General features: G+C 35.0%; 1 protein-coding gene, 1 long non-coding RNA gene and 1 pseudogene across 3 annotated transcripts; 2 read left to right on the forward strand and 1 right to left on the reverse strand.

Moving 5' to 3' along the window:
* Nucleotides 1-670: 670 nt before the first annotated feature.
* Nucleotides 671-3,477, forward strand: LOC148311779 (uncharacterized). Its single transcript, XR_015839333.1, has 2 exons — nt 671-1,046; nt 1,725-3,477. It is a non-coding gene; the product is annotated as an uncharacterized LOC148311779 (long non-coding RNA).
* A 329-nt stretch (nt 3,478-3,806) lies between these two features.
* LOC148311780 (pachytene checkpoint protein 2 homolog pseudogene) lies at nt 3,807-6,031 on the reverse strand (annotated as a pseudogene). The gene has a single exon (XR_015839338.1). The product of XR_015839338.1 is annotated as a pachytene checkpoint protein 2 homolog pseudogene (transcript).
* Nucleotides 6,032-6,782: 751 nt separating this feature from the next.
* Psf3 (DNA replication complex GINS protein Psf3) lies at nt 6,783-12,816 on the forward strand. The gene is made up of 3 exons (XM_088278336.1): nt 6,783-7,155; nt 8,765-9,033; nt 10,757-12,816. The coding sequence occupies exons 1-3, from the start codon at nt 7,053-7,055 to the stop codon at nt 10,991-10,993; spliced, it is 609 nt and encodes a 202-aa protein (XP_088134462.1). The 5' UTR covers nt 6,783-7,052; the 3' UTR covers nt 10,994-12,816.
* Nucleotides 12,817-13,551: the final 735 nt, after the last annotated feature.

Genomic DNA, 13,551 nt, shown 5'->3' on the forward strand with positions numbered 1-13,551 from the left:
TTTGTGTGTATACAAAATATTTTATGGGATACAAATGATGTAAAGGACCGAGGGGTGAAGGACATTACTTATATATGAGAAAGGAAATGGGGGAGGAAAGGTTAAATATCAGCACTAGTACTCGAAATTGCATATCCCTACTCGTACAAATTATGTGGCATACCGTCATCGAGAATTTGTACGAGTCAGTTAAGTAAAATTGTATTTTGACATGTACTATCAGCCTAAACTAAATGCCATTAATTTCTGGATGTAATTAAAAATTACAAATATTTTATGTTTTTAAAATTGGTTTTCTTATCTTATTTTAGAACTATGTATTTATATTTCAGACACATTTTCGCTGTTATTTTACATATTATGTACTTTATTTTATTACTCTTCTTCGTATACGTTATTGTAACTATTTTACCATTCTACAGTACTATACACTATATTTTCATAGTTTAACTTGATTCTTTTTATTATATTCTTTTTTAATTTGTACCACTTTATATATTATTATATAAACTTGACATGCCACGAACATAATATTTACAACAACAAAAAAGGAAGCTTTATCTAATTGACACAAAACACGTAAGTACCTGATTAGCTTTTTCTTTTTCAGATGACAACCTGTTTTGGCAAACTGAGTTAGAAGATTATGGCAACCCTCCAAATGTCAAATATCTGTCAAAATACGTGAACGGTAAACATATGAATTAGTTTGTGATAGTCAATAGAAAATATCCAGGTACCAAGATTTTACTTGCGGAAAGGGGTTTTGACGCCCGTTTTAAAACCTAATTAATGCTATTTTTGGGAGTGTAACAATTCATACTGTACACTTAATATTTTGTGAACATAAAAAGGAAACTACTAGATTCAGTATGCAGTTTGAGAGAATACTTATTTCTATTTCATTATATTCCATTCCTTCCTAGTAATGTTAAAAAATAAATCCAGTACTAAGAGTCGAAGAATCCTTAGAATCTACAAAGAATTCTAATCGCTACAAGTGTGTGGATTAAATTTGAAGAAGCCATGCTTCTCACACTGATATGGTATGTGGCCTGCTAAATAAAAAAGCAATAATTATCATTAAAACGAAAAATGTTTTTTGATTCAGAGTTTGAAAAATTACTATGTTTCAACGAAATTAATCTTTTACGATGATAAAATTCTAGGAAATCCCTTTATCTACTACTAAATTTCCTTTTCAAATGCATTAAAGCAGTACGGGTTTTCATCATTTTTTAACTGGTCTTTTTATTTAGTGTCTATTACTAAATTTCCTTTACAAATGCATTAAGGGATTACGGGTTTTTACCATTTTTTACCTGGTCTTTTTATTTAGTGTCTATTACTAAATTTCCTTTACAAATGCATTAAGGGATTACGGGTTTTTACCATTTTTTACCTGGTCTTTTTATTTAGTGTCTATTACTAAATTTCCTTCACAAATGTATTAAGGGATTACGAGTTTTTACCATTGTAAAAAGGGGTGAAGCTTCACATTTACGATGAGCTTCATTTCTGATATTTGGCAGAAACCAAGAGTTGCTCTTCGGTGTACTGTGTACGGTGTATGAGTACTACGAAAAGGACCAAATAGCTAGTTAATTTTATTATAATCGCTGCATTTTAAATCATATTTGTGTATTTTTTTCACTTTTTTAATATTTACATTCACATTTAGAAAATAATATTTAGAAATTTAATATTTTAAAAAAACTTTTCAGTTTTGGTTAACATGTTATTGTAATCAAATCATAAAATGCCACCCAAACGTACAAATATTGGAAGATCAACACCTCGCGCAAAAATAATGAGGATTCACGATTATCCGAATAGAATTGCTCAAGCCCGTTTGTCAGAAACAGACGTGCAACGAGAGGGAAGATTGATAACCGAATGACTTAGAATTGCTCAAGCCCGATCATCAGAAACAGATGTGCAATGAGATGAAAGACTGAAAAATAATAGAGTTCGCAGTGCTTAATCCAGACAAACAATACACGCAGATTAATTGTACAGAGCTTTGCATTACAATATGTAATAATAATCATAATTATAGTAGTCATCCAAGTGTTGACATTGGAAAAATGGATAAATTATGCATGTATTGCAATGCTTACAAATTAAAAAATGAAACACCAGGAATGTGCTGCACGGGTGGAAAAGTAAAATTACCAGAATTGCAAATACCACCAGAACCATTATCTATGTTGGTGTCCAAAAACACAAACGAATCAAGACATTTCTTGGCTAACATACGCAAATACAACTCCTGTTTTCAAATGATATCGTTCGGGACAGAAAATATAGTGCGTGAAAACTAAATGCCTACATTTAAAGTGCAAGGGCAAATATATCATCGTGCAGGATCACTACTTCCAAACATAGATCATAAATTTCTACAAATTTATTTCATTTCGATAAAATTATTCATTAAGATAAAGTTGTCAATTATCCAACAGAATTTTTAAATTTGCTTGACTTGCCAGGCATCCCACCGCGCACTTTAACATTGAAATTGGCGTACCTATAATCCTTCTCCGCAATATAAATCCACCACGACTTTGTAACGGAACCAGGCTTTCAGTAAAAAAAACCATGAGCAACGTAATCGAAGCTACAATTTTAAATGGAAAATTTAAAGGAGAAGATGTACTGTTACCACGCATCCCAATGATTCCAACAGATATTGCTCACTCCTTTCAAGAACGTCATAAATCAAAAAATTAGATTTTAGGAGAACGTTTTTAAAGTTCAAACATAAAATACAATATATTAAAAATAAATATCAAGCCACTTATTTAACTTTTTACCGTGCAACAGATCTTTTTAGGTAAAACCTGAATTTTTTTTCTCCATTTGAAAAATATTTAGTATGCTTAAAAAAATAATTAAACAATACCTTTTCTTCAAAATGCAAAAATAACACTTTCTGCCCTGTAGCGGGTAAATATTAAGTTAAAAATATGCCACTTTTGCTGGGATATAGTACATTTTCTGGGCATTACGAAAACATGCACAACTCAAAATTGACGATTTTTGATTTATGACGTTCTTGAAAGGAGTGAGCGATATGTCATTCGAGTTCAAACGTATACAGTATCCGGTGCGACTCGCATTAGCATTGACCATCGACAAAGCACAGGGACAATCGCTACAGTGTGTGGATTAAATTTTAAAAATCTATGCTTCTCACATGGACAGCTGTATGTGGCCTGCGTGTTGGAAAACCTTCCGATTTATACATATACATACATACAAGATGGAAAAACTAAAAATATAGTTTATCCAAAACCACATCAGTAAAATTTATCTTTTTCATATTGTTTTTGTTTTATAAGTACTACTACTACTATTACTCTTACTTTTACTGTTGTTATTGTTTTTTTTCATTCTGTACCATACTATTATTTGAATTTTTATTGTTTTTTATTCATATGAAATTTATATATTAAATTATTACAATAAAAAATCAAACACTTTCTTTTTTTCTTTCATCGCATCCTCAAACACCCCATGCAATGCCGGGCACTACCGCCCGTATATACATATATATATATATATATATATATATAGATTGGATAGGTAGAGTTTGAAATAAAAACTAAAATAATATTGTACTTATAACATTTCATCACATACAGTGGATATTGTTCAACATAAACACTTTCTATGAAAATCGGGTAACATGAAATAATATAATGGCCCTGACAAAATATAATGTAATTTGCAGAACTTTATTTTGACACAGATTGTTAAATTTCTTAACACAAAAATATTTTTGTGTTAAAAACTATGTTTTTCAGTCGCATATTTACCAAAATGCTTAATACCTTTTGATTAGGTTGACCGGTAGAATAAACCATGGGTAAGGTTACCAATTATCGCATATTGTGTCTAGTTGGGCACCTAGTGCATAAACTAATGCGATAATCGGGAAGTCAAGGCATTCAATTTCTATTCATTGTCTTACTCAGTCTATTCACGGGTTATTTATTTGATTATTTTTACAAAGAACATTTTATTTCTTATGTATATGTAGTATTAATCAACAGTGTAGCTAGTTTGACTAAATATATATTGACTAGCAATGAAAGAGTATACATATTTATTGATTTAATTTGTAGAACTCAATTTTAATTTATGTATTAATTTTAAATCAAACACAGATTTTTTGAGACTACTATGTTGTATTTTATTAACAAAAACACATAAAAAATTAATATTGTGACAATTGTTTCGCCTTGTTAGGGCATTATCAAACGACATTCGTTTGATAATGCCCTAACAAGGAGAAACGATAGTCACAATATAATTTTTTTAATGTATTTTTGTTATTAAAATACAACTTAGTAGACTCAAAAAATCTGTGTTTGATTTAAAATTAATACATAAAACGAGTATACACTATAATAATATCTCTGTTATCAAACATTGTCGCATCATTTTTTTGGATGCATCTTTAAATAATAAAAAATGTTTGATGTTAAACAATTTTCACTATATTATGTGTTACAGTAGTATTTATTTTTTCTATTGAGATATGCATATAGTAAATTATAAAAATGAAAATATTTTCAAGACAAAAATTTATCAACCACAGAATAAACTAGGTTCCGTTAATACTAGTTTTTTTAATGTCCTGCACAAAAACATCACTGTCGGCCAAATGTTTCTTGATAGCTTCCTTCATGGCTTTTAAAAATGTATTCAGGTCAACAGTAGCGGAACTCACAAACAGAGCGTGCGCTAGGAAAGGTATCTTGCGTAGGCTCCGCCCACTCAGTCCTACACTATACTTTGCTAACTCCAACAGCTCCAAACTTTGGCGGGTAGATGCATTCAGCTGGAAATGGCAGATTTCCAGGGTATTATAGGAGAATATTTTTTCCATTGGCTTAATAATCCCAGCCCTCATGAGCTCGTTAATACAAGAGAAGTAGATCTGATATATTGCGGTGGAGGAAGGAGGCCCGACATATTGTTTAATATCCGCTCTGTCCACAAACGCTAGGTCGAGAGCTCCCGTTATGTTGGAAGTGGTTAAGATAATCACATTCGGGTACTCGCGGATTTGGTCGAGTTGCGTCAGGATGGCGTTGACCACTCGAATAGAGTCTGAAGGTTCGGAACCCGAAAACGACGCAGTTCTGGCATGAGTGAGCGATTCCACTTCGTCAATCAATACGCACACCAGGTATTCTGGACATTCCAAATATTCTCTGATCTTTTTGAACAACTTCAACACGAGTTTGCCACTTTCTGAAAACCATTTTGAGAACAAGCTGTGACTGTTGATTTCTATAAGTTGTCCTCTCGCATACCGGTTGTTGAGTCGTATGGATAGTTTCTGCGCTAGCGCTTTGCATAAGCTCGTTTTCCCAGTACCAGGAGGGCCATGAAACAACATGACTCTGTTCCAATTGATAATGTTAGTGTTAATATGTTTATCAGAAAACAAAAGCGTAGTTTCCACAAAGTTTAAGGCATCTTCCTTTACTCTGGTGTCATATATAAGGTTTTCCCACAATCCGACAAAGTCTTCTGAAGGCAACTGCCAACTGTTGAAAGCGGGCAGATCCTCACCATTATCGTCTTCTCCATCCATTGTGTCTGCGCTGCATTTAACATTATCCAGTTTATAAACATGAAACCTCATTTCGGTTGATTTCATATCCACGGATTCCTTCCTTTGATTAACGTCGCAAAAATGAATAGCTTGCACATGATTTTGGACATTTGGAAAATCGTCGAAATCGTGTTTTTCTAATGTCGTTCCTGGAGTAACAGAAACTATTTTCTTGAGCAAATGACTTATAAGTTCGGCAATGTTTTCTTTTGTTGCACTAGAAGTGAGCTTCTGAACAACTTCGACATGTAGAGGAAAATCCATTTTTGAATATAGTGAAAACGAGCTACATGAACAGATACGTATTTTCTGCTTTATTTGACTAAATAAAACATTTACTAAATTAACTGACAACGATATGTCAATTTTTGAAACAATTTGAATAACTCATTAAATTAACCATAGATTAAATTAATAGGACCGTTGTTACCAATTTATTACCTTGTATATAGGTAGGTATTTAGTACTTTTGTTATGTCTACATATTGGCAAGACTGAAAATGTATAAATAATTAGCGGTGGATTCACCGAAATGAATTGAATGATCCAATTGTTTTTAATTTCAATAAAATGACAAAAGGTCTCCAATAAAAAATAAAGGAATTTATATTCCCGAAATTTTAAATCCCAAAGAATGAAATGATTTTTTTTTGTATTACCTAACGTCCAAATGACTCTGAAACCTAGCTACGGCTTATGCAACACCGCTTATCATGACCCTACTCAGGGTTCAACTTTTTACGTTTCATAACCTATGCCTACTCGTGAATAGATTTACTCTTTATGTTTAAAGTTACTAAAATTTCATGTCATTCATGAGGGAAAATTCTAGGCTCGAATATATTATCTTAATCATCGAATATCTTGATCATTAAATTTTCCAAGTACAAAATATAATCCTCACATGCCCTAACAAACTTGTATATAAAATAATTTGTAAATATTTCAAAATTAATTGTATAAATTTGTAAAGGTGTATGATACATGTAAAATAAGTCACTTAACAATCTTACATTACTACTTAATAAAACTAACCCCACTAACAGGAATACTAACACTTGAAATTCAAATGTAAAAATTGTAAATAAAATTTAACTCGACACTGGCTAGAACACTCAAGGGTGAAAACCCATTAAAAAGAAGAAGAAGAAGTGCATAATCCTCGATTCAAAACGTCAAACTCGTCTTTCGGCGGCACTTTCGGCTTTTTAGTGTGGGTTTTACTTAGCATAGTATAATATTTTGCATTTATTAAAACATATCTGTTCAAAACGGTCAAATTTGCTTTCTTTCCATTTGGGTCGTTTTTATTCCCTGGTGTATCTCGCATTATTTAAAAAATAAATCAAAACAGCTTTGTATTTTGTTTTCTGCGACATAATGTGATAATCTCATCGGAGTTTAAAAAAAAAAGTATTATAAAATGACGCAGCATAGTTATACTCCACATTACTTGGCCATTGAAGATATTTTGGCAACAAATGAACGAATTTCGTGCAAGTTTATAAACGAACTTCCTAGAATGGGTGAGTTTAAAAAATACATAAATTGTTTTATCTCAGTTAAACAATAAGCATTTCCACATAATCCGTATTGAATTGACTCTAAAATTCACAGGTTATTTAGATGTTTTGACATCCAAAAGCAAATTGTAGGCAATACACTGAAACATTGTAACAATACGATGAAATGTTAATTTTTATGTTATAGGGTGTTTAAAATCAAAGACATTGCTAATGTGAGTTTTTAAATACAGAACCTGCATTAGTATACGATGATTTAATAATATAGGTAAAACCGGCATTGCTTAATTTCACGCAACATAAAAGTATTTAAATGTCTTGCTTTACAGGTGCAGTTCTGTCCATGCGTTGTTGTAATACGACAACAATAATTCTGAAGAGATAGTTTTTTATTCTAGTTTTTTTTTCCGCCACAATATCATACATTAACTAAAAAGTAACTAATATTGTTGATATTATTATAATTGTATACAATTCATCTGTAAATTTTCTTAATCTTTCATTATTCAGTACAGCCAAAACAAAATGGCTTTTTATTAAAATTTTATATGTTAAGTCGGTATTACAGATACTTGTGCAGTTGCACAAGTATTTGTAATATGCGAAGAAGTCCACATGTATAACTACAAGACTATAAAAAAAAAGTTGTTAAATAAGAAGCGGAAACAAACTGTCTCCTCCATATTCTATGTCTCAAAATGATAAATAGAAATTACTCATCGGGAATATTATATGTATATATGATTTATGTATGTAATTTGTTTTGAAATAACCAAATAAAATATTCTTGAAAGTTTAATTTATTTGATTATGTAAAAACGTGAGTTTTGTTCACATATCCAATACTAAATACCTACTCAGGGTTGTCTATAGCAGTGTTCCGCAAAGTGTGTGCTGCGGCACACTGGTGTACGGTAGTAATTAGATGGTGTGCCGCGGAAGTCTAGTTTTGTGAAGATAACACACCTAGAAATAGCTGAAAGCTATACAAGCGAGGCGCTTTGTTGCGCAAAGAGCGTTCGAATTGGGATTTCGACTACTATTAAAAAAAAAAACTGAGAACGCCCGAGGACGACCAACGAAGAGATGAGAGCAGCCTTATCATCAATTGCTCAAATTTTTTATCGCTTGTGCTCAGTTAAGCTCACATTTCGCATTAAACATCAGATGTTGTACATGTTTTCGAATTATATTAATTTTAATAATAGATCAATATTAAATAAACTTAGTTTTTTTCATTGGTGTACCTTCATGATTTGGCAGGTGTACCTTGAACAGAAAAAATTTGCGGAACACTGGTCTATAGCATTGTTCCGCAAAGTGTGTGCCGCGGTACACTCGTGTGCCGCGGAAGAAGTCTAGTTTTATGAAAAAAACACAATTGCTCCAAATTTTGATTTCCTGTGCTCAGTTAAGTAGGCTCACATTTTGCATTTAACATAATATGTTAAATATGGTACCATAATATGGTATATATGCACCTCTGATATTTCTTAATTTGGTAGGTGTACCTTGAATAGAAAAAGGTTGCGGAACACTGGTCTATAGCAGGAATAAGTCACTTTCTATACGGTTTTGCTCAAATTCTTATTTCATCCTTTGAATTTCGCAGGTTTTCTAGACCCTTCTTCGGATAACGAGAGCCTTGCCGCTGGCACGACTATCGAGCTGCCTTTCTGGCTGGCGGAAGCCCTGAGCTCGAGGAAGCCGCCACTGGTAGTGCTGGACACTCCCAAGGTGTACAAGGAGGCTTACCGGGAGATACTCAAGGCAGACGCCTCTGCGGTGGACTTGCACAAGTTGGGGATGTTCTACTATGACTTCGGCTGCTATCTCGCCTCTCTGGAATCCAGGGGGGATGTGGGAGGCTCCTTAGTATCCGTATGTCATATCCTTTGTTGATAATTTGAATTGGGATAGTCATAATGTGATCTCTCAGCTATTGAGTTCTTGCAAATTTACCTGAAATAAACAGGAACTGGTTAAACTCAGCCTTCAGAGGCTGAGTTTAACTAGTTCCCTGACTAGCCCAAGCGTGACTCGGTCAAGGAGTTTGTATTGCATTTGACGAGCCTGAGCACTGCTCGGGTAAATCATATTCCGACTCGTCAGTTCAGCTTTGCCAGAGTCTAATATTGACCCATTTGTTTTTATTGAATAATGCAAGCGGTGTTTGGACAGTCTTGTTCAGTAAGTCTTGTTTCGACTTGTTGGTGATGATTTTTGCACTGGTGTTTTTTTAAACCAATTTTCGTCATTTCAATGGTTAAAAGAAAATTATTATAACATTTTTTGTTCAAAATAAATAAATTAATCCCGCTTATTTATTTTTTAGCAGCCAGTAATCAAACATTGCTTTATAACTAGAGGTTAATATAACAAATAATGCTCGTCATTTCATATTTTTCTGTACACAGAGCCGATAATGCCATAATTATGGAGTTCCAAGTTGTAAAATGAACAAAGAAATGAAAACTTGTTTGACTTCAAACTTTTCCTCAAACAATCTCAGTTTCGATTTTTTAAGAGTATGACCGTAAAAGAAAACAACCCTTATTGCAAGGCTTTCTATATACTGTTTGAGGTTTAGTTGATGGTTTAAAGAAAAAAACATAATCCTACTGATTTGGCCATTATCGTTTGTATAAATGTGAAACAATTTGTTTATAGTGTGGTGTCATTCACCTTAGCTTCACCTTTAACCTGTTAACCGGGGAGTTCACTTTTTAATTACGCAACATACAACGGGCGCCAATTCTTTCACTACGACTGTCAGTATGTCACGCCCGGTGGACGTAAGTTCATATATTTTATTTATACTTAAAATATATGAAAAGACTATGAAATATATATATTTTCGTTTATTTATATATAAATCACAAAGGAAAATACAAAATTACAAACAAATGAAAAAAAATTCATGTCGAAACATGCATGGATGACTAATTACCTTGGTTGTTCAAAAATATGGGTCCTGCCTGCTCCAGGGAGCAACATATATATACAGGACGTATTCATATGTCCTATCCATTGCCAATATTGTTTACGTTCGACATATTTATACGTCCCGCCCGGTTAACTGGTTAAACATCATGTAACGTCTAGAAGCTTCGCACGTCCCAGGGATTGAATCGCGTCTGGAGATAAAATACCGTCTGGAGGAGAACAAAGGATCTGGAGGGTATAAATAGGCAGAGCCCCCAGAAGCTATATTGGCAGTTGAGCTGATTCCTCTACCAGGAGCGCAACTTGTCCGACGACGTCACGAGACGTCAATGGCTGTTCTCTACCAGTGATCACAGTTGATCACACCAGTACCGCGACCCACGACGCGCTCGATTACCAGCATCGAACTCCGCCTCGGACCGTTCGAGCTCTGTAAAAATCAGGAACCGCTACGCGTCAACTATAATGTATCATCGATTGTTTTGATAAATCCCAATAGTTCCATCCGAAGTGTTATCAATACAATCCCTGGCCTCACCTATCCAGTGAGTCCAAAATAGATTTGGCGTTTAATTTGTAAAACTCCATTTTAATTAAAAATATGTTAAATGTTAAATCCAAAACTGATTTTTTGAGTCTAAACAATTTTACGTTCCAGACATTCCGCAGTCGCTTCCGCCACATAATGGACCTCAGCCAGAACTCGCGGCCGGACCCGGTGGCCTCGTCGCGCCTGGAGCGGCTGGAGCGCGTGCTGCTGGCGGGCGGGCAGGGCGCGGGCGGCGCGCTGGACGCGTGGTGCCGGCTCTCGGCCCTGCCGCTGCGCCCCGCGCACGCACTCACCGAGCACCTCAAGAGGAAGAGGGGGGCCACCGAGCAGGATGTGCTCAGATAACATACGACTGCAACACCCGACCTTCGAATCTGTACTGCCAGGTGACTACTCGGTGCAGTTGTCCTCCGATATTGCGGGTCATATGATTTTAAAAATGGTCGTGAATAAGAAAAATCTATAGCAATGGTGCTCAACCTTTTTTTTCTTAGGGCCACATACATATACATATTTATAAAGTTATGGGGGCAGCAACACTATACTGGTATGACAAAAAAAATCATGATACATTCCCCCCTCCCCCCTCCTTTTTAAGAAAACATGTTTGAGATTTTAAATATTGAAATGAAACAGAATAATAATAGTGTTACGGCACAAAAATATTTTTAAAGCTGCTTTTAAATCATAACATCATTGTCATCATTCTGAAGGTCGTGACCATCCTCTATCTCTCCTTGTCCTTAAAACATTATGTATAGTTGTTCTCCACCTCTCCTGAAACACTGCCATTTACATCACTCCAACCACAGTTGAACTTGTGGCAGCCTTGATATGGTCAGTCAAGCTTTTTGGACACATGCATAAATATCATAATGATATGCATTATACAGAAAAGGTCCTAAATGTGATCTCTGAGGAAAAACCCGGAAAGTTTGATCGTAATTTTGGGTACGGCCTGGCTCCTATTAGTGTTATTTTTGCAAAAATTATATGGGAATACATATGGCATTCAAAGCTCTATGTATTGTTACCATGCACTTTTCTGCAAATAAAACACTTGCGTTTAGACACACCAATATATGTTTGTTTAATCATATTAAGTTTTATACATAAATTAGAGCTTGTTAACTTAGTTCAGCAACAGTTTTTTTTTGTTTCGAGGTTTATAATGTCTTGATAAGACGAAACGCGTCACAATATACATCATTGTATAAAAGTAGAATTCAATCCAATCCAATAACCTTGTTTAATTTTAGATATATCACCCAAAAATTTAAAATGGAACTCTACCAACTGTCTGCAGGAACAATAAATAAGTTATTTTCTCACAATCTGTGAGAAAAAATACTGATACTCTTCCTCTTGATGATTTTCTTCCTGGCTCCATCCCAACTTATCATCTTTGTAGACTGTTGGAGTCTGCTCTCCTCATCCTCGAGTTGTAGGTCCTTCTGTCATGGACAACGTCACCTAGTCCATGCCAATTTCGGACCCTTTCCTTGGACGAACTTGTTTCGTCTGCAAGTTGGCCCTGACACATTGTCAGTCTCTGGATCGCCAAGGAAGAATCACCCTCGCTGCTAGACAGGGTAGTGAATCATAGATTTTAGTTTATTTGACTATAAAGTTTTAATCCACCAACCAGAGTGGCCCAGCTAACTAGGGCTGCATAGGGCTGAGTAGTCACACGGAGTGCACGCGTGAGTTTTTGTTCTGATCCTTAAAGGTTTGTTTAATATGTCCGAGTCAGATCTTATATTTCTTTCTCTCACAGTGAGAATTAATGTGCTGGAAACGATAGTATCAACTAATAATAATAAAACCCTAATCCGCACCCCAATGGTGCATAGGGCACTGCATCATATAAACGCAGTGTTATCTTGATCGTTGCAGTATCAACTAAGTTGGGTAAAATTTCGAAATGGATTGATTCCAATTCTTATATAAAATTCACACTAGCCGCTACTGAAATCTGTAGTTCTGTAGTTCGTAGCTCAGCTGAGCTCCCCGCGAGCCCTTCTCTGGCCTGCCCCTCCGTCGCTGTGGAGCCAGTGCCGTCCGTACGCAGTTATTCGGAAATCTCTGCTAGGGCTTGTCAACCATGTGCGCCTCTACATGTTTAATTACCAAGGACACAAAACCCTCGATGTCAACAAAAACAAAAACGAAAATTATGCCTCGTGGCATTTTTAAAGCTGCAGTAAGAAAGCCTTGGTAGAGGAGAATGCCGAGGGAGTCACGCTGCTAGTTGTCCAGCATTTAGATGGCGCCGAAGAGTCCTGTAAACGTGGAAGAGAATAAAAAATAAGAGGCGTGTCGTCATTCGGGGTACCTTGGGGAAGCAGAAATAAAATTTTATCACTTCTATCTGTTTCACAAGGACACTACGACCGTCGACATATCAACTTATTTAACGTCATTGGTGAGTACCGCCTCATTCAAAGTAACAAAAATCAAATCACGGGGTGACTGCTTGTCTAATTGAACTAATTGAAAATTGAACTAATGGGCTAATTGAAAATCGAAATCGGAATCCGCTGTCATTGGTCAAGCGATGACCGATTATTAGAAAAAATACTTTAACTGAATGATAATATACTCTTCAAAACCCTTGTTTGCTCTCAACAGTGCATAGGGCGCTGCTTTGTATATAAGCAGGGTTATCTTGATTGTTAAATATGTACATGAAAGATAGGTGATGCTGGATTGGCACGTGAAACCCTTTGTATTTATTTTGATCCCCCTGGGAATCGATCTTGGGATCTCCAGCATGGTAGTTAAACGCATTGACCACTACACTACGAAGGCGGACAATCTGGTTGTGAATATTATAAATTTTTATGTTATTCATATCATAATTCATAGTTGATTATTAAATTAATGAATTAATTTTCTCAAAC

The sequence above is a fragment of the Brachycentrus maculatus genome, unplaced genomic scaffold (assembly GCF_059751285.1).
Source record: "Brachycentrus maculatus isolate JH-2025_06_01 unplaced genomic scaffold, ASM5975128v1 h1tg000056l, whole genome shotgun sequence".
NCBI classification, from domain to species: Eukaryota; Metazoa; Arthropoda; class Insecta; order Trichoptera; family Brachycentridae; genus Brachycentrus; species Brachycentrus maculatus.